At 45.5% G+C, this 26,020-nt stretch overlaps 1 protein-coding gene across 1 annotated transcript in view; it reads left to right on the plus strand.

Moving 5' to 3' along the window:
* The window catches only part of LOC123770238 (cytochrome P450 2L1), a 98,105-nt gene that overhangs the window by 31,993 nt on the left and 40,092 nt on the right, over positions 1 to 26,020 (plus strand). The window contains exons 4-5 of the mRNA XM_045761902.2: positions 18,152 to 18,285; positions 22,028 to 22,246. Of these exons, the coding sequence (XP_045617858.2) occupies positions 18,152 to 18,285; positions 22,028 to 22,246 (353 nt within the window). The remainder of the gene's footprint in view (positions 1 to 18,151; positions 18,286 to 22,027; positions 22,247 to 26,020) is intronic.

The following is a 26,020-nucleotide window of genomic DNA, read 5'->3' on the forward strand; positions in this document are numbered from 1 at the left end:
TTTGTTGCTCTTAAATGCAACAGATGGCGCTGTTTTCCAAGAAAAGCATAATTTTACCTGTCACAGGTGTGGTATCTATACTCCAACCCATTCTCGCACTTTCGTATAGTCAATATTGACTTATTAAATACGTGCATATGTGGCATACTAAACATACTAGTTTACCTTGAAAAGCTTCATAGAAAACACCGACCTTACCTAACCTTCTATGTATGTTAAGATAAGCATCTTATTGCTTCGTAATTACAATTATTACTTAACCTATTATAAGTATAGGTTAAGTAATAATTGTAATTACGAAGCAATAAGATGCTTATCTTAACATACTAAGAAGGTTAGGTAAGGTCGGTGTTTTCTATGAAGCTTTTCAAGGTAAACTAGTTTGTTTAGTATGTCACATATGCACTGTTACGAACCCGGATTCAACGTCCGAGCCTGGAGCAGTGACAAACACGCCATCTGTGGGTCAGCTCCCGAAACCCCCGCCAACGAACGACGACACCTAGTGAGGACAGCGTGTACTGGCCTCGAGGACCAGTTTCCAGTCTGGTTCAGCGCTCAACACCGCCGCTCCTGACCTCTGGTGAGGTGGTGCTCCGACGACAACGCCATCTATGGAGTGGATATGTCGGGCGTTTGTATCTGAGCCTGTGAGTGTGGTGTATTAGTGTCCCGGTTATTGATGACGTGTCTGTTTACAGAGCCGACCTGGGACCACTGTGTTGAAGGTGAAGTCAGTCTACCCGAGGCAGCCAGTCTCCATACTGTCCAGTTTGCTGCAGCTGTTGTGACGTCGTCCCCCCGGAAGAACACTGTGGTGTGTTAAGCCTGCCAGTGGAGTGGCAGTGGAAGGATTTACCCGGGACCGACGGTTGGAGACGATAATCCACTGGGGTATTGAGGACAGGAGGGTGATTGGTGATATCACACGAGACTCCTGTCTAGGGCATACCCCTTTTATCGTTTGTGGAGTGGCCGTACCAGCCTTGGTGGCTCAGTACCTGCCAGCAGACCTGCTGGACGTGTGGTTGACGGCCTCCACGACGGTGCCCCCAGTGGACCTGTGTTGTGGCTGACCTGTGGCCAGGGTAGGCTCGGCGTTCTCAGAGGACACGTCTTGAGGCCACGAAGAAAGCACCGCGGACTCAGCACCTAGCTTCGAGGATCCATAGTCTCCAGCAGAAGACTACAGTGTTGATCCCCTTGTAAAGTGTTAATACCCCTCCCCCTTGTGTACTCTTTTATTATATATATTTAAACGGTGAAGGTGAACATTATATTATATTAAGTTCTTAGCTTTCTTTCCCTACTCCCTTTAAGTTACTTGCGTCATGGATCGCATCCCTTGAAAGCCTCTACTGGCTTGGGGTCGGATATATATCTTCCTCTAACGACATCAGAGTAAGAACCCCGTTGCGTCCCGAGAGGGCCGTAACATAATTGGCATCCCCAGCGGGATCCGTCCCCTTGTTAAGTATGTTTGACAGGGGTGGTGAAGTGGCGTAATCCCTGTATATAATTCCCCCTGTGTGTGACGATTGTGACGTTATACGTCCTGTGCGGTGCTCAGTGACTAAGTGCGATATTGTGCAGTGCGGTGCTCGCTGGGATTAAGCGATTAAGTGCAATATTGACTAGTGCGGTGCTCAGTGATTCAGTGCAATATTGTAGAGCGAAGTGTTCGCTTGGACTCAGTGCAATATTGGGTAGTGCGGTGCCCGGAGTGATTACGTGCAATATTGGCAAGTGCAGTGTTTGGTGCGATAAAGTACAATATTGGCGTAGAACAGTGCTCAGTGTGTTAAGTGCTAAGTGTTCCATCTGTGACAATGGCAGACAAAGCCACCATCGATGATCTGGACGAGGTTCAAGCTTTTCTGAACAGAGAAGATTGTCTTGCCAGATTAAAATATCTGAGTAAACCAGAGCTTGTACTAGTGAGCGCCTACCTGGAGATAAAGATCCGTGCCAGTGATTCCCGTGTGGAGATCTTGTCCAAGGTACACCGGCACCTGAAGGCAGAAGAGAAACAGGAAGGCGAGACTCCTAGTACAAAGGAAAGTGCAGACATAGCTTCCACGGAAAAGGAAGATAAGGGCAGCGACGTTGACAGTGATGCAGGCGAGCTTAATATCAGCTTCCTAACAGTCAAGATGCGTGCCCTAGAGATCAATCGTGAAATAGAATGGAAGAAATTAGAAATGGAACGAGAGAGACAAGATAAAGAATTAGAGATGAGACGTTTAGAATTAGAAGAAAGGAAAGCAGAGAGAGAGAGAGAAGAGAAACGAGAAAGAGAAAGAGAAGAACGAGAAAGAGAAAGAGAAGAACGAGAAAGAGAAGAGAGACGAGAGAGAGAAGAACGAGAACGAGAGAGAGAAGAACGAGAACGAGAGAGAGAAGAACGAGAAAGAGAAGAGAAACGAGAGAGAGAAGAACGAGAAAGAGAAGAGAGACGAGAGAGAGAAGAACGAGAACGAGAGAGAGAAGAACGAGAGCGAGAAAGGGAGGAAAGAGAGAGACAACATGAACTAGAAGTTTTGCGATTAGGCGGTGGTCGGAGGCAAACAACGGACACCAGTAGCTTCGATCCGGTACGCAACATCAAAATGGTCCCCAAATTCCATGAGAAGGAATTGTCAAAATTCTTTGCAGCCTTCGAGAAAGTCGCTGCCTCTTTGGAGTGGCCAAGGGAGAATTGGGCCATCATGATACAGTCAGTCTTGACTGGGAAGGCCCAAATCGCCTACTCTACGTTATCCCTTGACGACTCCAGCGATTATGACAAGGTGAAGAAAGTTGTGCTCATGGCGTACCAATTGGTACCTGAGGCTTATAGGCAAAAGTTCAGAAACCTGAAGAAGACCTCAGAGCACACTTTTACCGAATTCGCCACGATCAAGGAGCGACTTTTCCAGGAATGGTGTGCCTCTCGGAAGGTGGAGACCAGGGAAGACCTCGAACAGCTGATTCTGCTCGAAGACTTCAAGGATTGTTTGTCTGGAGACCTCAAGACATACTTAGAAGAGCAGCAGGTGGAGACCTTGAGTGCAGCAGCCACCATGGCTGAAGAGTATATCCTGACTCATAGGCCGTCTGCTAAGTACGTCCCGAGGAATTACCAGCGCCGGTTTGACAGACCTCACGACGAAGAAGAAGAAAGACCCGTCCCACGAAGTGCTAAGAAGACGCCCCCAAGTAGCCCCCGAAGAACAAGTCCTAGCAGTCCGAAACACCGGAGCCCGAGGAGGAATATGGTGTGCTGGACTTGTGGGCAGAAAGGGCACATAGCTGCTAGGTGCCGAGGCAGAAGAGGTGACAGCGCACGAAGGGAGGTGATGTTGATGAGCTGTGGAACATCACCAGCAGGAAGCCAGTCGACGGCGACGCAGGAAGAACCCAGATTGTTTTCCCCTCACACTTCAGGCGGGTATGTATCGAGTGATCATACTGGTAGATCTGTAGTAGTGCTCAGAGATAGTGGAGCAGCCCAGTCCCTGATCATGAAGAGCTCGATACCCGAGGGAGTAAGTGTGGACGGGAGACAAGAGGTTGTCCTGGTTGGGTTTCCAAGGACGCAGTACATCGCCCCCTTAGTGCCAGTACATCTCGACTCGCCTTATTTCAGCGGCACATGTGCGTTGGCAGTAGTCGATACCCTCCCTGTGGCTGGGATTGACGTGGTACTAGCCAACGACTTGGTGACCGATTGGAGCACCAATCGTCCCAAGGTTGCGGACGAGTCTACCGGAACAGCACGGTCTGAGGTAACAGGCAATGGTAATGTCCAGGTAAAGACAGACCCGGATTTGAACATGTCTAATTTGTCCTCTCCCCCGCAGATCGACAGTTATCTAGCAGTGTCTCCTGATTCTTCTCTCGACAAGGAACATGAGGTTACGATAGCAGAAGTACCTGAGCTAGAAGAGAGGCCTTGTGTGCAGACACCCACGGATACCAACGAGTCTGGAACGAAGGCTGAGGTGTACTTGCGGTATGGCAAGTTACAGCGTGTAGTGGACCAGCCAGAGATTCCCCAGACGTCAGAGGTATGTGAGGTGTGTTCAAAAGGTCTAGAGCCCTCTTCGGTCCAAGCCAGGCTTGTGGATGTTGCCGGCTATGGACATGACAAGTTCAGGAAGCGTATCCCTCAATTGGCCCCATGTTTCTTAGCGATATTTTGTTTGATGCTCATGTGTGTTCTCAGTAAGGATCAGTGGACGACCCGAAGAATGATGGCTCCCATGAACATCGTGAAGAGGTCCCAGGGATTGGAGATTTGTACTGCAAGGGTTGCAGTTGAAGGAGGGACCTGGAAGGTGATAATTGATACTGGAGGTACGACATGTGATAATATGAGTGACTGTTTCCGACAGGTTGACACCCCCCGCGTGACTGCTGAGCCTCAATGCAGCGTTATGTGGAACGTTGGTCGACCTGACGGTGGCAGAGCGAATGCCACCTGCGACGTACGAACAGCCCCGTTGGGACTAGGTGTGGACCTAGTAGAGTATGCTGTAAGTACTGTTTTACTCGCGGTCGCTATCACTCTGAATTATCAGACCCCTGTATTCCAGGTTCCTGTCTCCCTGAAGGACCATCGGACCGGTACCAGAAATGCCGTCTGTGATCAGCCATCATCGATGCCACTACACAGGGAAGTGTCGAGTCGCCCCAGATCGTGTCTACACCGATCCTTACTCGAGAGATGTGAGATGATGCCCCTGTTTGCCATCGCAGAGGAGGTGTGGAAGATTATGTCAGGCAGGTCATCGCCTTCAATTTTAAAGTTCCCATTGAGCCGGAATTGCCCAGTAGGACAGTTCTGTGGACGAGACAGCCTCGCTATTCCAGATCATAAAGCATGTGTGTCCATTTGGAGTTGTGTCGTCGTACTAATTTGGTTTGTGTTTCTTTTTATAGAACCCCAAACCAAATTCTTTTTGGTGGGGAGGTGTTACGAACCCGGATTCAACGTCCGAGCCTGGAGCAGTGACAAACACGCCATCTGTGGGTCAGCTCCCGAAACCCCCGCCAACGAACGACGACACCTAGTGAGGACAGCGTGTACTGGCCTCGAGGACCAGTTTCCAGTCTGGTTCAGCGCTCAACACCGCCGCTCCTGACCTCTGGTGAGGTGGTGCTCCGACGACAACGCCATCTATGGAGTGGATATGTCGGGCGTTTGTATCTGAGCCTGTGAGTGTGGTGTATTAGTGTCCCGGTTATTGATGACGTGTCTGTTTACAGAGCCGACCTGGGACCACTGTGTTGAAGGTGAAGTCAGTCTACCCGAGGCAGCCAGTCTCCATACTGTCCAGTTTGCTGCAGCTGTTGTGACGTCGTCCCCCCGGAAGAACACTGTGGTGTGTTAAGCCTGCCAGTGGAGTGGCAGTGGAAGGATTTACCCGGGACCGACGGTTGGAGACGATAATCCACTGGGGTATTGAGGACAGGAGGGTGATTGGTGATATCACACGAGACTCCTGTCTAGGGCATACCCCTTTTATCGTTTGTGGAGTGGCCGTACCAGCCTTGGTGGCTCAGTACCTGCCAGCAGACCTGCTGGACGTGTGGTTGACGGCCTCCACGACGGTGCCCCCAGTGGACCTGTGTTGTGGCTGACCTGTGGCCAGGGTAGGCTCGGCGTTCTCAGAGGACACGTCTTGAGGCCACGAAGAAAGCACCGCGGACTCAGCACCTAGCTTCGAGGATCCATAGTCTCCAGCAGAAGACTACAGTGTTGATCCCCTTGTAAAGTGTTAATACCCCTCCCCCTTGTGTACTCTTTTATTATATATATTTAAACGGTGAAGGTGAACATTATATTATATTAAGTTCTTAGCTTTCTTTCCCTACTCCCTTTAAGTTACTTGCGTCATGGATCGCATCCCTTGAAAGCCTCTACTGGCTTGGGGTCGGATATATATCTTCCTCTAACGACATCAGAGTAAGAACCCCGTTGCGTCCCGAGAGGGCCGTAACATGCACGTATTTAATAAGTCAATATTGACTGTAAGAAAGTGCGAGAACGGGTTGTATACTCATACTTACGAAATGAACGGTATGCTAAACAACACAGCTCAATTCCAACACAATTTCACACAAAATAATTCAATAAAAAAAATCGAAATCTATGAAAACAAAATATATCAATGCAATCGGAAACATTTAAATGCAATTCGTGACATATTTAGTATAGCGTGCATGTTGCCATATGTGCAACAGATGGCGCTGTTTTTCAAAAACGCATGTTTTTACCTGTCACAGGGGTGCCATCTATATAGTAGATATATAAAAAGACGCGCCTATTCGAATGCAACGTTGTGTCAAAATTTCAAAGCAATCAGTAAAGAGGTTTCGAAGATTTCCCTCACATGAAAAACATAAAAACACAGTTTTTTCAGAAAAAGCACGTTTTATTTTTTTACCCACAAGCGTGGCATCTATATTGTATGTATATATAAACCTGCTCGGATGCGAATGGAACGTTGTGTGAAAATTTCAAAGCAATCGGTGAAGAACATTCGGAGATTAGTGATTTTGAACAAACGAACATTTCCATTTTTATTTATATAGATATCACTGCTGACACCTGTAGCCTTCAGCTATCAAACGTTTATGGGAACACTAAGGAGATTTCACACACTCCTTAAATCAACTTGGGTGAGTGATTAGCGATCTCACGGATCGATAATTACCCTGAGAATTTACATTACTCGACCGAGCAGTCGGCTGTCACTCCCGACAGCCTCGTCACTCACCACGAGAATCTACCAATATTACGTTAACACGTCAGCCCCGGAACCACACGTATATGTAACCACACTTATCACAGCCCTGGGGGAGCACAACATAAGAAATAACTACACTCTGGTATCACTCCACGATAATCAAATGGCAGGAATCCCTGGTGTTACACACTGACACTTTACCTGTGCACTTATGAACAGTACTGGACTTCCACACCTGCAATTCATTATACCACATTGAACAAGATAAACATCGTGAATGAATTTCTATAAATTCTACCAGAATGAAATATAAATATTACTTGGACATCCCTCACAGTCCTTGGCTAATCTATGTATAGTCTGTTCCCGTGTTTACACCTCCACACACATACAGATACAGGGACACCTCTCTACACTAGGCTAAGTCCCTCTGAGACTGACATAAATGTCAATAAGGGTGAAAATCTCACACGTCCCCACTTCACCTCACTCATCCGAGTGCTTGGAGACAATGGGACGGAACACCTGACCTCAAATTCAGGGTAAAATATAAATAATCACCAAAACACACACAAGGTACTTACTTCATTTATACTGCCGGCTCATTCATACACCTAAGTGTTCCACCATGCACAGTCCACTTGCCTGTAGGTGTTGGTCACGGCAGCTAGGCTAACTGGTATAGCCTCGCATGGTGGCGTTTGTACGTGGATGGCTCGACGCGTTTTTCGTAATCTCCCACACAAAACACGGCGCGGTTCGTACACCCACCGAGTGAAGCGGTGCATTCGTACATGGTTGGCGGTTCACACCTAGCGTCTCACGAATTTCTATGGGAAAACTGCCCTGAACCCTGGCAAGATATTTCCCCGTTCACTCGACTGCTATAGAACACTAGCAGGAGTCAGATCGTCTGACTTAAACAGTGGACTAGGGATTAGCGAGTCCGTTGCTGCTCATATGCTACTCCCTGTTTCTCTCCCCACAATCTCATGAGTTCCCGGATTCTGCGGTACACGGAGGCCCGTTGTAGATGAGTGGAGGACTGGAGTTGTAGAGATAGCCAACCGCCACGACGTCTTTTTACTCAATCTGGCCGAATTGAGCAAAGGAAGCGTCAGGTCAAGTTGGCGGCCGGAGCAGAATGATGTTTGAGGCAGAGATGCCAGCGACTTCCCGCGTCCTCCTCAAAAGAACCTATCAGAGGGAGGCACACAGCGGCCTATCCCTCTCAATCAATCAGAGACGGTGTACCATGGCTCCAGGGGACTCCAAGACGGCCGCCTAAGATGGCTTCCCAAGATGACTGGCGGCGTTGCCGTGGCGCGAGCCACCAGCGTTCCTCCACGCTTGGCTGGCCTTTCCGTCCCAAACCTCTGTCTTTCTCAAACTCTACACAGTAAAAGATGCTGCTCGCTCTAACTCTGTCCACAAATGCGTCACAACGGCCATTGTAACATATTTGGATTTCTGATGACTGGGACTCTCAAGTGAGCCCAAACTCAAGATGATTCTGGTACAGGTTAACAACACCAGGCTCGTGCACTTACCGTGCATCGGCCGCTACAGGCATGTAAAACCAGTGGAAGTTTAGCTGGTGAAACCATTCCCTCACACTTATCTACCCTGTCAAGTAATCTGCGAATTTTGTAGGTAGTGATCATGTCTCCCTTGTGTGAGTGTGTGTGTGTACTCACCTACTTGTGCTTGCGGGGGGTTGAGCTTCGGCTCTTTGATTCTGCCTCTCAACCGTCTATCAACAGGTATACGGGCTCTTGAGCCTATTGGGCTCTATCATATCTACACTTAAAACTGTGTATGGAGTCAGCCTCCACCACATTACATCCTGATGCATTTCATTTATTAATTACTCTGACACTAAAAAAATTATTTTTAATGTCTTTATGGCTCATTTGGGCACTCAGTCTCCACCATTGTTGAAAATTTCCATTACTAGTGCGTGTGCCCTTTGTGTTATAAATAGGGGTCTTTGTCTATTCTATCATTCCCTTTGAGAATCTTGTATGTGGTGATCATGTCCCCGCTTATTCCTGTCTTCCAGTGACGTGAGGTTTAATTCTCGTAGTCTCCCCTCACAGCTCATTATCTTCAGCTCGGGCACTAGTCTGGTAGAAAATCTTTGAGCCTTCTCCAATTTAGTCTTATGCTTGACGAGATATGGAGTCCATGCTGGAGCTGCATACTCCAGGATTGGTCTAACATATGTGGTATACAAGGTTCTGAGTTATTCCTTACACAAGTTTCTAAAGGCCGTTCTTATGTTGGCCAGTCTAGCATATGCCGCTGAAGTTGTTGAAAATTTCCAACAGTTATTCTCATCCCTAATACAATAGGATGTATTTCCAGTATTAGGCATCATAATCATTTAATACTCATTTACTAATCCTTAGTACAATGAGATGTATTTCCTGTATTAAGCGCCATAATTAACTAACATTACTAATCCGTAGTTTAGTGATATAGAATTCATTGCATTAGGATGTGGAGTGTCGTGTATTTTTCCTTAGAATCGTGGAAATGTTACGTCAGTCAGCTGGCCACAGGAATTATTTCATATTAACATATCGAGTAGAATCTTGCCTTATTTTGTCCTCTTTATTAAGGATAATCATTTATTAATATTAATCTCTATTAAGTCTATAATGTTTACTGGAATTAATGTATGCAACCAGGATTTGCTTTATCAGTGAATAGAATGATAAATTGTATCTCGACTCCAGATCTTTTCTCGTTCATTTAATATCGTCTAAATTAATTTACTGCATCACGAGAAAATAACTGTCGCCACATAATACCTTTATTATGATGTAAATATTCGTCATAAGGCATTTCCTTCCATAAAATTTATGCTCGGAGCACCTACTGGGAGGTGGCGCATGCGCCACCTCCGAACAGGAAGGAGAGAGACACGCGACAACCGCCATTGCATAGGTGTTCTGAAGTCTGCTTATCAACATCGGTCTTAATTTGGAGCATCTGGCCATGTACAGACTCCAGACTGATTCTACAACTTCAATTTTACGGACACCACGTTCGGCAGGGAAGAGAAGTATCCTTTAATGGTTTTAGAGGCCTTTAAAATTTAATAAGGTTTTCTCCTTGTTCGTTATGATGTTTGGCGACACAGAAGCCTACGTAACTATACTACAGGTCCCCAAATTCATCTAGATTTTAGAATTAAAGGAATGATTCTAGGGTTTGGAGTGGAATTTACATAATATTTGTATTTCAGCTGGAGTACCAGCGTATGGGAGACCGTAGCGTCTACCACGATCACATGTTTCCTCCAGTAACTTGTGCAACAAGTTAACTTTTACGAGTATACAATTTGCGAGATGCACTCTGTGAAGTCTGCTTTACAGCTAAGCCATCTTTCACGTTTCTAGTAGAACGTTGCATTTTACTATTATATAATTCATAATCCTTATAATCAATGTGTATGCTTATTATCATTATACATTATATGCATTATGTAGACTAACATCATAGAAGACCCCCCCAAAATGTGTCATGGGAAGACGTTCTAGAATATATAGAATTTTACCGTTCATTGCATAATCTATATAAATAAAAATGGAAATGTTCGTTTGTTCAAAATCGCTAATCTCCGAAAGTTCTTCACCGATTGCCTTGAAATTTTCACACAACGTTCCCTTCGCATCCGAGCGTGTTTTTAGATACATACTATATAGATGTCACATCTGTGACGGGAAAAAACATGTTTTTTTTTAAAGCTGCGTTTTTCGGGAGTTTTTCATGTGAGGGGAAATCTTCGAAACCGCTTTACTGATCTATCTTGAGGTTATCTTGAGATGATTTCGGGTCTTTAGTGTCTCCGCGGCCCGGTTCTCGACCAGGCCTCCACACCCAGGAAGCAGCCCGTGACAGCTGACTAACACCCAGGTACCTATTTTACTGCTAGGTAACAGGGGCATAGGGTGAAAGAAACTCTGCCCATTGTTTCTCGCCGGCGCCCGGAATCGAACCCGGGACCACAGGATCACAAGTCCAGTGTGCTGTCTGCTCGGCCGACCGGCTCCCCTGATTGATAGCTTTGAAATATTGACACAACATTGCATTCGAATAGGCGAGTGTTTTTACATACCTACTATATACATGTTTCACTTGTGACAGGAAAAACATGCTTTTTTGAAAAACAGCGCCATCTGTAGGACGTAAGAGCAACTTACGCTGTAATCTCCAAAAGTTCTTCACTAATTGCTTTGAAATTTTGACACAACATTCCATTCGCATACGTGTGTGTTTTTATATACCTACTATTTAGATGCCACACCTGTGACAGGTAAAAACATGCATTTTTTGATAAACAGTACCATCTGTTGCAGGTAAGAGCAACACACGATATACAAAATATGTTACCATTCCATTTCAATGTTTCCCATTGCATTGATAAATTGAATTTTCATAGATTTTGATTTATTTTCATTTTGATTTTATTATTTTGTGTGACGTTGCATTCGAAATGAGCTGTGTTGTTTACCATACCTTTCATTTTGAGGGTATAGCTTATTTGTTTCTTTTTTCATTGTTTTTCATTTAATTTTTTAACTGTTCTTCTTATTTTTCCGTGCAATTGGTGGTGAAATTGAGCTGTGTCACTTGATCTGTGTTTGGAATGATATATTTCGTTAGTATTTTTTGTTTTTGTTTTGAAAACAAAAAATGGATAACACGTTTATTTCACAGCTGCAAATGTGCAACAAACAGCTATGAATCCATCGGCTACATTCACGTTATCCATCGGCTACATTCATCTGCTTTCTTCACGTTATGTCAAAATGACGCGTTTGCGAAAACATTGCTGTATTCAGAAGTTCCTACATATCACACATTTTTTTTATTTTTACATGCATAGCATGGACATTAAATACAATAAAAAACAAGACAAGAACATAGAAAACATAACAAAACAAAACAAGAAACCACCGGCCAGAAGGGCCGACAGCACTGTACAACATATTAGAAACACGGTAAATGCACGAGAAATTTAGCATACACCAAGACACAAAAACAAAACAATGTCAAACAAGCAATCACAGTAACAGTACGAAACAAAACATCACAAAACAAATCAAACATCAGGAGTAACAATATAAAATATAACAAGAAAATCCCAATATACAACAAAACAGAATAAAAATAACAAACAAGTACAACTTGTAATGCAAGCTGAAAACACCAGTGCAAATGGTGCAAATGTACATCACAGAAACAAGACATGAATAAAAACACTCACACCACACCAACCGCCTCGCAACAAACAAAGGAAGATGCCCTAAATAGACAATAATTACAAACTAGCACTCCATGCAATCAAGAAACGAAACATAGTAACATATACAACAAACAAACAAGCACCGGCCTGAAGGACCGGGAACAAAAACACAACATAAAGGACATCATGAAAAATAGATACAAGAAAAACTCACAGCACACAACAAGCCAAAAATAAAAACAAAAAACAATAAAACAAAATAAAAATAAAAACAAACAAAAAAACACAATGTAGCAATGCATAAGTAGAACACACATGGCAAAGTAACAATACAAAAGCAAATACAAGAATAAAAACACCCTCACCAAAACGGGCACGGGTACAATAGACAATAGGGCAAACAAAAGGCCACAGGGGCACACAACTCTACAGTAACATTTAATCAGCTGGCATATTTCACCGGGAACAAGACCAGGGGGAACCGCACATTGAACGCCTCCCAAATCAGCCAATTCTCCCAAGTGGTCTGACCCTCCACCGGGGTCGCCATGTTATCCGAAACCCCGGCAACAAACACCTGCATACAGGGAACCCAGACGGTGTCACACCGGAGGCAAATAACCGCCACCCTACACCATACATCGGGAACCCGCCCATCATGAAAGTCCTCCGGTACTTCAGACCGCAGGAACTCGGCAACCATGTCCTCCAGAGCCTCAAGTCGCAACCCCTTAGGAATGGGCTGGGCAGTGGACACCACCACAGGGGACCCAGCGGCCACAGGCACCCCACCAGACGACCGCAGGGAACCAGGGCGGCGCGCATCCTTCCGTAAAGTTACTATCAGGCCACGCCCAGCACCAGCATCCGCACTATCCCTGGCAGCGGAAGCCATCACACCCCACTGCAGAGCCCCCTGGCGGGGAAGGAACAGAAGGCACACCCGAGACACAGCCATCAGCACCAGCAGGCACATGTACCTCCGCTGCCACCACCACCCTCGGAGAGAACGACGCATTTGGATCCACGCCGTCAACACCTGAAGACCCACAGTCACTACTAAAGTCCCCAACATCGGCCCAGGCAGTAGACGAATGCCTGGAACGTTTGGGCTCTGGCCGGATATCGTCAGAGCCGGAAGCTGACCTCGTAACACAGGCACCACTAGCCGGACGAACCGACGCCCGATGCAGAACGGCAGTAGCCTCTACCACAGGGGGGAACCGGACCACACACGGCTCTGCAGCCACCCCAGCACAGGAGGGACCCGAGGTGAGGCTGCAGGGCCAGGTCCAGCAGCCGAAGACGAGGAAGCAGATGACGACGCCCCACAGGGAGTACCAGGAAGACCTACGGGAGCAGCAGGGCCAGAGACAGGAGCAGGAGTAACATCCGACGGCACCGCAACATCCGGAGGAGGGCCGGCGACAACCGGGAGAACAACGGGCGACGCTGGGAGATCCTCAGCAGTGAACGGGACACTCACCTCCTCACCCCCGGAGTCCTCCTCCAGAGGGAGCGGCGGGAAATCCTCTTCACGGAACAAATTCACGGGAGCGACCGGATCAGCAGTACACCCGGCAGCCTGATGCCCCAACAAGCCACACCGGAAACAAGTACGGGGTTGTCGGGCATAAAACACCCACACGTAGTACCCTAACAGCCGGACAGATGACGGAATGTCCGACCTCAGTCGCATCCCGAGGGTTCGAATGTTGGTCTTCACACCTGAATACGTTCCAGACGATAGCGAGTTCATCCGCACACTGACGACGGAGCCGTACCTCTGGAAGAAATGCAGGAGGAGAGTCTCAGGAAACTCCTTGGGGGCACCATGGACACTTACATATGTCACAGCACCACTATGGTCTGAAATGGTCACAGACCCGGTGCCGTCCTGCAGCTGCAAAGTACGCCCCTCGTACCTCCGGAGAAAATCACGGTACACTGCCTCACCCATAAACTTGATGATGACACGGCGAGCAGTGACCAGCTCGACACCATATACGTCCTGGACCGGGACCCTGAGCATGTCACTCAAGACCAAGTCTACAAGCGGGTAACCAGCACGGCCAGTAAACTCCAAACCTATGGAGTTTACCCTCACGACAGCTGGAATATGGCTGCCCATCGCAAACATGCCACGTCCCCACCACCAGAAACAGCAGGGAGGGTAGAAACACCCACACCCCCTGTCGGCGAAAACGGCAACTACCCCAAAACTGCTAGAGCGGGCAAACGACACTTCTACACCGCACGGCAGCTCAAGTGAGACTCACCAGTTTTTGTTTAGAAAACAAAAAATGGATAATACGTTTATTTCACAGCTGAAAATGTACAACAAACAGATATGAATCCACCGGCTACAACGTTAACTGCTTTCTTCACGTTATGTCAAAATGACGCGTTTGCGAAAACACTGCTGTATTCGGAAGTGCCTACGTATTACACATGGAATGCCAGTAGAAAATTATTTGAACGGCGCAAACGAGGAGAACCGAGTCGACGGACAACTTGGCATGTTGAAATAAACTACGATAGGCAAACTGTACACCGTCCATCCCAGTCAAGATGAATGCTTCTTTCTTTGCATGCTGTTGGTAAATGTGCCCGGTCCAACTTCTTTCCAGCTACTAGGATTTGTCAGCGGCGTAACACATGCCACTTTCCGTAGTGCATGTCAAGCTCTGAATTAATTGGAGAACGACCGACACTAGGATGTATCCATCCCAGTCAAGATGAATGCTTCTTTCTTTGCATGCTGTTGGTAAATGTGCCCGGTCCAACTTCTTTCCAGCTACTAGGATTTGTCAGCGGCGTAACATATGCCACTTTCCGTAGTGCATGTCAAGCTCTGAATTAATTGGAGAACGACCGACACTAGGATGTATCCATTAATGACGCGTCCAACACGTCACATCCAAATCAAATTTATGCATTGTTTTCGTCATATTGACCGCATGCTCTCATTCATCTCCAACAGAGTTATGGGAGAAATATAAATTGCACATGGCTGAAGATATTATCCATTGAATATGAAGGAAAATTCAAATATGAACATGGATTTCACAGCAGAAATCTACAACGAAGCGTTGATAATGATTAAAGATTTGTGCTTAGAATTCGCGAACAAAGTTCTAAATAAATTGGAAATGTCATCACCGAATCGATCTGCTGCTGCTTCCTTCGATGTAGAATTGCGTCGTGAACAAAATTACAACACGGGTGATCTGTTGTCGTATGTGCAATCTATTATTCCTAAGCTAACGCTTGAGCAAAAAGACATTTACAATCAAATAATTCAAACTGTCAATAACGGATTTGGAGAAATCTTCTTAGATGCGCCAGGAGGAACTGTAATACTTCCTAATTAGATTGATTCTGGAAGCATTTCGATCCCAAAATGGCATAACCTTAGCTCTTGCATCGTCCGGAATAGCTGCGACATTGTTACCAGGTGGAAGAACTTCGGCTTTGAAATTGCCATTGAACATGCAATTCATGGAAACTACCACGTACAACATTTCCAAAACATCCGGCATGAGAAAAGTATTGCAGAAATATAAACTTATCGTTTGGGATGAATGCACAATGGCTCACAAAAAATCGCTCGAGGCTCTTGATTGATTTGCAAGATTGCGAGATTTGTATGGAAACATCAGACCGTTCGGGAACGCATTAATATTGCTTGCAGGAGATTTCAGGCAAACATTACCTGTAATTCCTCGATACAAGTCCGTCGACACTGTTGAGAAAGCAGGTGAAGCGGTTAGTTTTCCAACAGAATTTTTGAATTCACTCGATCTGCCAGGGATACCATCACACGTACGGCAATTGAAAATCTGCGTGCAAATTATTATGTTGCGAAATATCAAACAGTTAAAGCTTTGCAACGCCATACGCCTTGCAGTAAAAAATAATCCGTAACGTCGTAGAAGCAACAATCTTGACAGAACCTTTCAAAGGTGAAGATGTCCTCATTCCTCGCATTCCTATGATTCCAACAGATATGCCATTTCAATTAAGGATATTGTAATTTCCAATTCGATTTGCGTTTGCAATCACCATCACAAAGCTCAGGCCCAATCTTTAGAATTGTACAGTTTATATCTAGACACCGAATGCTTCTCACATGGACAATTATATGTTGCGTGTTCTACAGTCGGCAAACCAGACAATCTCTATATCTCCACAGACAATGGAACAACAAAACATATTGTATACCCACAAGCATTGTGAAATTAAACATGTTTGAAACGTGCGCTTTCTCCTTTATATTTTTTTCATTTAACCAGACTGAGCCACAGCAACGCGTGGCCGGTACAGCTAGTAGAATAATAACATTTCTTACATTTAATCATAGAGATCCATAAATCACTGTTTCTCTCATTTAACATAATATTCTGGTCCTTCGAGCTTTCTTAGAATTAGTTATTATTTTGCATTCATAGAATTATACATTCATTAATATTAAACTAGAACCAGATTTCCCCACAGAGGTTATCCTCTTGATGTGGGCTTCGGGGGACAGGTCTGGCATGATATCAACGCCCAGGTCTTTCTCTCTCTCTCTCTCTGATTCTAGAAGAATTTCCTCTCCCAAATGATTCGTTGTATCTGGTCTCCGGCTGCCTTCACCTATCTCCATTACATTACATTTGCTCGGGTTAAACTCTAACAACCATTTGTTGGACCATTCCTTCAGTTTGTCCAGGACTTCTTGAAGCCTCATGCTGTCCTGTGTGACATCATGTGCACCACACACACACACATGAAGCCTCATGTGCACCACACACACACACATGAAGCCTCATGTGTGTGTGTTGGTAAATAGTTCATTATAAATATTGACAGAAAAAGTAGAATACGAGTCAGTATATTATACAATTAACGGTTGGCAGGATGAACAACCCAGCGGGTTTTCTTCGTATTAGGGGTGGGTGGGGGGTGACGTACATGCTGATATGGTGGTATGTCCACTCGCAGGGTGAGTGGCGCTGCCCAATAAACTCACCCTTCAGGGTAAAAATAAAAAAAATAAAAATAAAACAAATTGCCGGTTAGAAAGGCGGGGTCCAAGAGCAAACTGCTCGGTCCTGCAAGCACAAATAGGTACAAATGCAAAGAGTTGAACATAGAGAGTGTGCAGGACAAGCACGTAGCCTCTCTAGAGAGCTATACAAGGGCGAGTCCTTGAGTTAACCCCCCCCACCCTCGAGAGGGTTTGCCAGCCTGTTTGTGTCACAACACTCTGCATCCTCTCTTACTCCTCTCTCACTCTCCCCTGTACCTCGTCCTCTCTCACTCTCCCCTGCACCTCGTCCTCTCTTTCTGAACAACATAATATAATTCATTCAATTAAATATAAATGAAGTCACTATCCCTAGTTTCCCTAATGGGGAAAAGAAGCACGACCAATATTTCTTCAAATTCATAATTATTCATATTACAAAGACTTTTTATGGTCATATGTGCTAGAAACCGCAGACATAATACAGTATTATGCTGTACATGTTGACGCCTCTCTAATGCTGCCCTTAAGTCTATTACAACAAATGACCAACAAAACTGGCCACTACCACCAGCTGCCTAGGAACTGAGCCCCTGTGTGACGCCCATGGATGTAAATGGACAGCGAGAACGGCGTACAGCATCACTGCCAAGTTAAACCTGACGGCTGAGTGGACAACGCTCGGGGTTTGCAGTCCTAAGGGTCCGGGTACGATCCCCGACGGACGGCAGAAGCAAATGGGCAGAGTTTCTTTCATCCTATGCTCCTGTTATCTAGCAGTAAATAGGTACCTGGGAGATAGACAGCTGCTACGGGCTACTTCCTGGGAATGTGTGTGTGTGTGAAAATTAGGATTAAGGACTTGCTGGAAATACTATGCGTGCCAGTAGCTGTACAAGAATGTAAGAACTCCTGTAAACAAAATAATAAATAACACACGCCGGTTGGGCCACCTAGCTGTGCTCCCCCCTACCTCTCCTCCGCCTTGTACCTTGTTTCCTGTTCAAGTTGTCTGCATCCTCGCCCCATTCTTCCACCCCCTAGGGTCTTGAATTCGATTCGATAAGGCCAACTCTGCCGTTCTTAAGCGATTTAGTACAGTTTATGGGGAAGAAGTGTTATCCCTATGAATGATAAAAATACTTACAGGTGGCGGCTGGGGAGTCGAACCATGGTCTTTCTTAACAACTTCCAGCTGATCAAGGAAGCCTTCTCCAACCTAAGCCTGCAAGACCGACCTGACTTCTACACTTTCGACTCCTTTAGTAGCTTCAAGAAGATCGGTAAAGTTATACCATCATTTCATTTTCTTATAATGTCAAAAGGTGAATCCAACCTTCTCGCTCACCTTATATTACACTGACCCCCCCCCCCCCCCTAGAGCTCACCATCGAGAGGTAAGTGGAACCTGTGTAACTGGTACTGCGTACCATGCACTCTTTAAACACTAATGCTCCCACCATCTTGTTTTTATTAACTTCAGGGATGGCATATGATACTTTTGTACTCAGTTCATTGTAAACTCCATTGTGATAATAATTGGGGAAATCTGATGATAATTAGGCACAGGTCCTGGCTTCCATACTCGTTTGTACTGAGCCTATTTACCTCTAACTCTATCGTTGTTGTGTCACTGCTAATGTGAGTACCAGTTTGTCTCAGTACTCAAACTGTCTTGTGGTAGTAGTAGACATCCGTCAATCTCGTGGAGTTATGGAATTGTGCCCTGTGTGTCTGATTGGGGGCAATGTGTGTGTAGCTGTTAAGTCCAACCCGAGAACGGCAGTCCCGACCGCAGCGAGTGCAGATAAACGCTGAAGCGGTTACGTCTGTCAATGGTCGAGACTTCCTCTGAAGTCTCTTTTCCTCCGCCTGCCTCTTCAGTTCGCCCTTGAATTGCTGGAGTCCCTTCCGCACTTTGCATCTCCAGGCAGATCTGTCCGCAGCTGCTGCCTCCCAAGTGTTGATGTCGAAGTTCAGCTGTTTGAGGTCGCGTTTGCAGGCGTCTTTGAAATGCAGCTGGAGTCTTCCAGTGGGTCTCCTTCCTGATGCCAGTTCCCCATATAAAAGGTCCTTTAGTATGCGTCCATCTTCTATGCATGTGACATGTCCCAGCCACTGCATGCGTCTCTGCTGCAGGGGAGTGAATATTGAAGGGATTCCTGTTCTGTCGAGAACTGCGTTGTTAGTGACGTGGTCTCTCCACGTAATGTCAAGGATGCCTCTTAGATTCTGCATTTGAAAGGTATTAAGCCGTCTCTCCTGGCGAGAGTGCAGGGGTACAGGATTCTAAGCTGTGGAGGAGCGTGCTCACCACACATGCCATGTAGACCTGTACCTTGGTGTGCACTCTCAGTTTGACATTTGCTCAAATGCGCTTTGTGAGCCTGGGCAGTGTTGTTGTGGCCTTCTCGATACGTTTGTTGAGCTCAGTATCCAGGAAAAGGGTGTCTGAGATTGTGGAGCCCAGGTACTCAAACTCGTGGACCGCCTCCACCTCGCAGTCTGTGATGTTTATACAGAGTAACTCATTGACGTCTTGTCCCATCACCCGTGTCTTCTTCACGCTGATTGTCAACCCAAATGCGGAGCACGCTGCGACAAAGCTGTCGAGTAGCTGCTGCAGGCCTTCTGCTATGTGTGTGGTGATCGTTGCGTCGTCATCGAAGAGGAGGTCCCTGAGAATTCTCGCTGTGCTTTCGTTTTCGCTCAGAGTCTGGATAGATTAAAGAGCTTTCTATAAGATCTTGTACAGAGATAAATGCCCTCTTTGGTTGCTCCTAAGTCATGCTTGACGAGAATTGCGAAGATGCCGAACAGGCATCCAACAAAGGGTTGGAGCAAGGATGCATCCCTGTTTAACACCTCAGTTGATGTTGAATGGTTCAGAAGGTGAGCCGTCGTACAGGACCGTGCCCTTCATGTCCTCGTAGAACGATTGTATCACGCTAAGTAGGGTGGGTGGGCAGCCAATTTTGGCCATGATCTTGAAGAGTCCGTCCCTGCTCGCGAGGTCAAAGGCCTTTGTAAGATCGATGAAGGCGATGTACAGAGCTTTTCTCTGCTCCCTTCAATTATTTTTAAGCTGTCTCTCTCTGGGAGAACACCGTGTCAATGGTCGACCTCTCAGCTCTGAAACCGCATGGTGACTCTGGGTACACTTTTTCAGCAAGAATCTGGAGCCTCACCAAGACTACCCTGGCGAAGTTTGCCGACGATAGTTGTTGCAAGATACCGCGATAGTTGTTGCAATCGCTTCTGTCACCTTTATTTTTGTAGAGTGACGAAGCTCGTATATATCATATCTTGTGGCACCGAGCCCTCCTTCCAGCACTGGCACAGAAGTTCATGAAGCTCAGTTTTAAGTGTTCCTCGAGCGCACTTGAGAACTTCAGGCAGAATGCTATCATCTCCTGGGATCTTCCACGAGGAAAGTGAATCCAGTGTTTTCTCAACTTCTTCCAGTCGGTTCAAGGTCAAGTTCTTCCATAGTGGGCAGGCACTGAATTGCATCCAGGGCCTCTACGCTGACCAAGTTTTCTCTGAAGTAGAGTTTGGAGTAATGTTTTACCCAGCGATTCATCTGCTGATCACGGTCTTTAATGACTTCTCTGGTGGCTGACTTCAGAGGAGCCGTCCTGTTTTGTCTAGGGCCTGTTGCCTGATTGATCCCTTTATACATGTCTCTTATGTTGCCGACCGTGGCCGCAGTCTGGATGCTGGAATAGAGTCGGAGTCAGTAATTGTTAGCACAACGCCTCGCAGTTTGTTGAACTCTACTGCGGGCAAAGCCTGTAGGTTTCTTTCTGAGGGCAGGTCCTTGTAGGCTGAGAGAACTCGTCTCTTTTCCTCAACGAGGAGTAACAGTTCCTCTTCACTAGTCTCGAACCAGTCTGCTGACTTTGTTCTGCCTCTTACCGAAGGTGGAAATGGCAGTGTTGAAAATGGTGCCCCTGAGGTGTGACCACTTCTCACTTGCGCTATCACAGAGTGGTCCAGGAAGAGCGTTTTCCAGCACAGCAGTAAACTCCTCCACCTTGTGAGGATCACGGTCTTGTTTACGTTAATGCATGGTCTTCCCTCCTTCTTTGATCTGTGGATTTTCCGGAGTTGGAACTTTGCAAACGACGAGAGAGTGGTCGGTGTCACAATCTGCGCTCTGAAAGCTACGGGTCAGTTTGACGCTTCTCAAATTGTTATGCCCCATAAGCACCAGGTCGAGTTGGTGCCAATGCTTAGACCTGGGGTGTCTCCCGGAAACGAAGCTGGGGCTTGGTGTCGAAGAAGTAATTGGTGACGCAGAGATCGTGACGACAGCTGAACTCCAGAAGGCGCTACCCATTCTAATTCATCTTCCCAAATTCAAACTGACCCAGGCAGGAAGGCCAAGCGGACAGTGTTGGTGCGAAGGCGTAGATGAGGCTGACCATTCCTGAGGCTGTGAGAAACTGGAGTTTGAGGTTCCTTGCAGAGCCCTCAGTGGGCGGTAATATGAACCCTAATAACCTGTTTCTGACGGTGAAGCCAACTCCATGCTACCTTAACTCTTCTGGTGGTTTTCCCTGCCAGAAGAAGGTAAAGTCTTTTACCCATGAGGGGATTTAGCCGCAAGACAGTGGAGGTTTGAATCCAGAGTTTTCCTTTCCCATGCTGCCTTCCCAGGCTCACAAGTCCCATCTGCTCAAAGCAATTGGTTTTAAGGCATCAGAAGCCCGCCTTCGCCCCTTCTCCTGTTAGTAAAAGTAGTTCTGCTGGGCTTAGAGGCTAGGCCACACGTTCAGGTCAGGAGCTGGACATGGATGTCTGAGGCTATTTAACATGTACACCATGAGGGGCACTTTGCATGCTCAGGGAGCTTATTTCCACTACCCCTCATCCCCCACCCTTGGCTATTACAACCAAAGAACCAACCTATGATAACTTTGTCTTGTGGTATTTCATTACATTCTATATAATATATATTTATATATATAATTCTTTACTGCGTGCTACATACTCTTACTAATATAATGTGTTGGAGACCAGGCTTGGCCAACAGCACCGGCCTGACGTGGCACAACAACAGGAGGTTCTCCCTGCGTCAGCTCAAGGACCTGGGAATGGGCAAGTCCAGCCTGATGGAGGCCATCCAGAACGAGGCCGAGGTACTTGTAGCAGACTTTGGGAAGCACACAGGGACGCCACAACCCATCCCCTGGTCACTCAATTGTGCTGTCCTCAATGTTATATGGAAGATTGTCTCAGGTGAGTGGTGGTCTAAGGTGGTATTTTTGTGGAGAAAATCTTACGCAGGCCCTATGTCTCTGGCTGGCCTGCAATGAGTGTTACTCGTTTCTGTCTTACTCCAGCGGTGTATGAGTATTCATGACTTGTGGCTTCAAAAAGTTTATGTACAATATTAACAACTGCGGTGTTAAATCGCAGTTGGAAATCTTATTTGGTTTGTAACTGTGTACTGTGTAAGATAAAGTTCCAGTGGTCTGTCAGACATTTCTCTACAGTGTTGACATTTCCTCTCTTCTTCTGGAACCTGTAAGACTTTCCCATACACATGTGTATCCAATCCTGATTTAAGTGTACTTGTTTTTCCATTATTCCCATGATATATATATATATATATATATATATATATATATATATATATATATATATATATATATATATATATATATATATATATATATATATATATCAGAAGGTCCTTCTGAAGATGTATTTAATATACGAAAGTACTTAAGGAAATTTCCTGTTTCATTTTTCCTCCGTGGTCTGACATTGTCACATTCTTAATCACGTGTTTATTTTCGTGATATACACACACACATATATATATATATATATATATATATATATATATATATATATATATATATATATATATATATATATATATATATGTGTGTGTATATATGTCGTACCTAGTAGCCAGAACACACTTCTCAGCCTACTATCCAAAGCCCGATTTGCCTAATAAGCCAAGTTTTCATGAATTAATGTTTTTTCGACTACCTAACCTAACCTAACTTTTTCGGCTACCTAACCTAACCTAACCTATAAAGATAGGTTAGGTTAGGTTAGGTAGGGTTGGTTAGGTTCGGTCATATATCTACGTTAATTTTATCTCCAATAAAAAAAATTGACCTCATACATGATGAAATGGTTAGCTTTATCATTTCAAAAGAAAAAAATTAGAGAAAATATATTAATTCAGTAAAGCTTGGCTTATTAGGCATTTCGGGCCTTGCATAGTAGGCTGAGAAGTGCGTTCTGACTACTAGGTAATATATATATATATATATATGTCGTACCTAGTAGCCAGAACGCACTTCTCAGCCTACTATGCAAGGCCCAATTTGCCTAATAAGCCAAGTTTTCATGAATTAATTGTTTTTCGACTACCTAACCTGCCTAACCTAACCTAACTGTTCGGCTACCTAACCTAACCTATAAAGATAGGTTAGGTTCGGTAGGGTTGGTTAGGTTCGGTCATATATCTACGTTAATTTCAAATCCGATAAAAAAAATTGACCTCATACATATTGAAATTGGTCATTTCATAAGAAAAAAGTTTGAGAAAATATATTAATTCAGGAAAACTACTTGGCTTATTAGGCAAATCTGGCCTTGCATATCAGGCCGAGTACGACGTTGTGGCTACTAGGTACAACATATATATATATATATATATATATTGTGACGGTAACGCGTTGGTGTTCGGCTGTTTAAGGCTAGGGGTATGGCCTCGTCACATAGTTATAAAAAAAAAATAGAAAAACTGGAACTTCGTCTGTGGTAAGGTAAGGAGAAGACACACAAAACACAAGTAAACTTTAACAATGAAATTTTAATTACGTTAAATAAATCAAAACATGAAAATAATGCACAAACAAATATGTATAATAAAATCAATCAAAATAATAAGAATAATTAAATGACAAAATGAAAAGTTACGTTAAGGCAAAATAACAAGAAGTGCAATACAACAGTAAGTGGGAGGTGCTGGAATATTGGCTTAAAGCCACCACCTCTCTCAGTACACTCTAGAGTCTAGCTGGGAGGTGTGCTGGCTACGAAAGCACGGAACATTCTGAAGACTGATGTTGGGGCGACCCCAGACATCGGGTAGTATTGGGGGGCGAGTGCAGGTGCAGCCAGACCGGCGACCAATCAGCGGAGCCGTAGCGATCAACGGGTAGTTTGGTGATTTGGGTCCGAACAGGTGGCGGGCTGCATACGTTTCTGCTCACCCTTGCAAGCCTTGCTGGTGCTGGTGTTGTTGTCGTTGTTGGACATTTCTTCCATAGTCTTTTATATAGTTGTGAAGACGTAATTATGAAGGGAAGAGCAGGCTCAATCTCTTGAAGGAGATTATCGTCACAACTCTCCCCCGAAGCCTGCGGTTCTGGAAGAAGTACGTCGTTATGTGGTGGAGTAATGGATGGAGTTGCTTCTACTTCATAAACTCTGGAGAGATCATGGGCTAAGATGTTGTCAGACTCTTGGTATAGCGTGTCTCCAGGTTGAATTTCTGCAGGTAGCAAGCCCATAGTAGAAGACGTTGAGATGAGAAGTGGGCGTGCTGCAGGAGGTGTAGGGTGGTGTGGTCCGTATTGATGGTGGACCGAGCACTTTTCAGGTGTGGAGTGAAGTGCTGAAGCTTCAGGATGAGGAAGAGTAGCTCCTTGCCAATTGTTCCGTCGTTCCTTGTAGCAGTAGTCGCTGACAGGTGTATTCTTCTCGCCTCGTTGCTGCATCACGACACCACCCACGTCGGTACCATTGGCGTCGACATGGAGGATGAAGGGCTTATCTGACGAGGTGAGAGTGGAATTAGAAGAGGGCATAGGAGCACGATTATTATCCTGAAAGCATTTGGGAAGATCATGAAGGATTTTGGAATTAGAAAGCGCCGACTCCTTGTCAGTGCTTTCGGGAGAAGAAGCCGGGATGGTCTCACTGTGGATGTAGGGTTCTGTGAAGGTAGAACAATTAATCAAGACAGTGGGAGGAGTACCATTATATTGCTTCAGGAGGTTGACGTGGCACAGCTGGGTCTTCCGCCGCCTATCTGGAGTCTCTATCACATAATTATTATTATTCCTGCACTCTTTGACGCAGTAGGGTCCTGAAAATTTGTTTTGTAAAGGTGAACCTGGGATAGGGAAATAAGCAAGGACGAAGTCTCCCGGCTTGAATTTTCTTACTTTGCTGGTCTGGTCGTAATGAGTCTTCATTCTCACCTGGGCTTTCAATAGATTATCATGGGCAAAGCGGTGGACTCTCTCTAGAATGTGTTGAAGGTTTTGAAGAAACTGGGGCACATTCTGATGCTCACTGAAGGTGGCATCTCTGAGAGAGTCTTTGAAAGCCTTAAGGGGAGTACGGCACTTACGGCCGTAGAGCATCTCATAAGGAGATACTCCTAGGGACTCATTGGGGAGACTTCTGAAAATACACATTATTAGGTCAATCTGCTTATCCCAATCCTTTGAGGTTTCACTACAAAACTTTTTCAAGAGTGCTTTGATGGTCTGATGACTACGTTCAAGAGAACCCTGTGAAGCAGGATGATAGGGGCTGGACAATACCTGTTTGATGTTGAACTCCTCCAGTGTCCTTTTGAAGAGATCACTGGTGAAGTTGGTGCCACAGTCACTTTGAATCTCCCTGGGAAATCCGTATTGAGTGAAGATCTTCAATAGATGTTTTATAACCGTAGCAGCCGTGATGTTCTTCACTGGAACTGCTATGGGAAATCTGGTGGTAGGACACAGGATGGTTAGGATGTAGGCGTTACCTGAACTGGTCCGAGGTAAAGGACCAACACAGTCTATTATGAGTCTGTGGAAAGGTTCCGCAGGCACCTGTATGGGAATCAGTGGTGCTCTGGGAATGGAGACGTTCGGTTTGCCTGCCATCTGACATGTATGACACTGTTTTACGTACTGTTTGACGTTATTTACCATACCTGGCCAGTAGTAGTCTTGACGAATCCCATGGTAAGTCTTGTTGAAGCCG

This window comes from Procambarus clarkii, chromosome 42 (assembly GCF_040958095.1).
Source record: "Procambarus clarkii isolate CNS0578487 chromosome 42, FALCON_Pclarkii_2.0, whole genome shotgun sequence".
Taxonomy (NCBI): Eukaryota; Metazoa; Arthropoda; class Malacostraca; order Decapoda; family Cambaridae; genus Procambarus; species Procambarus clarkii.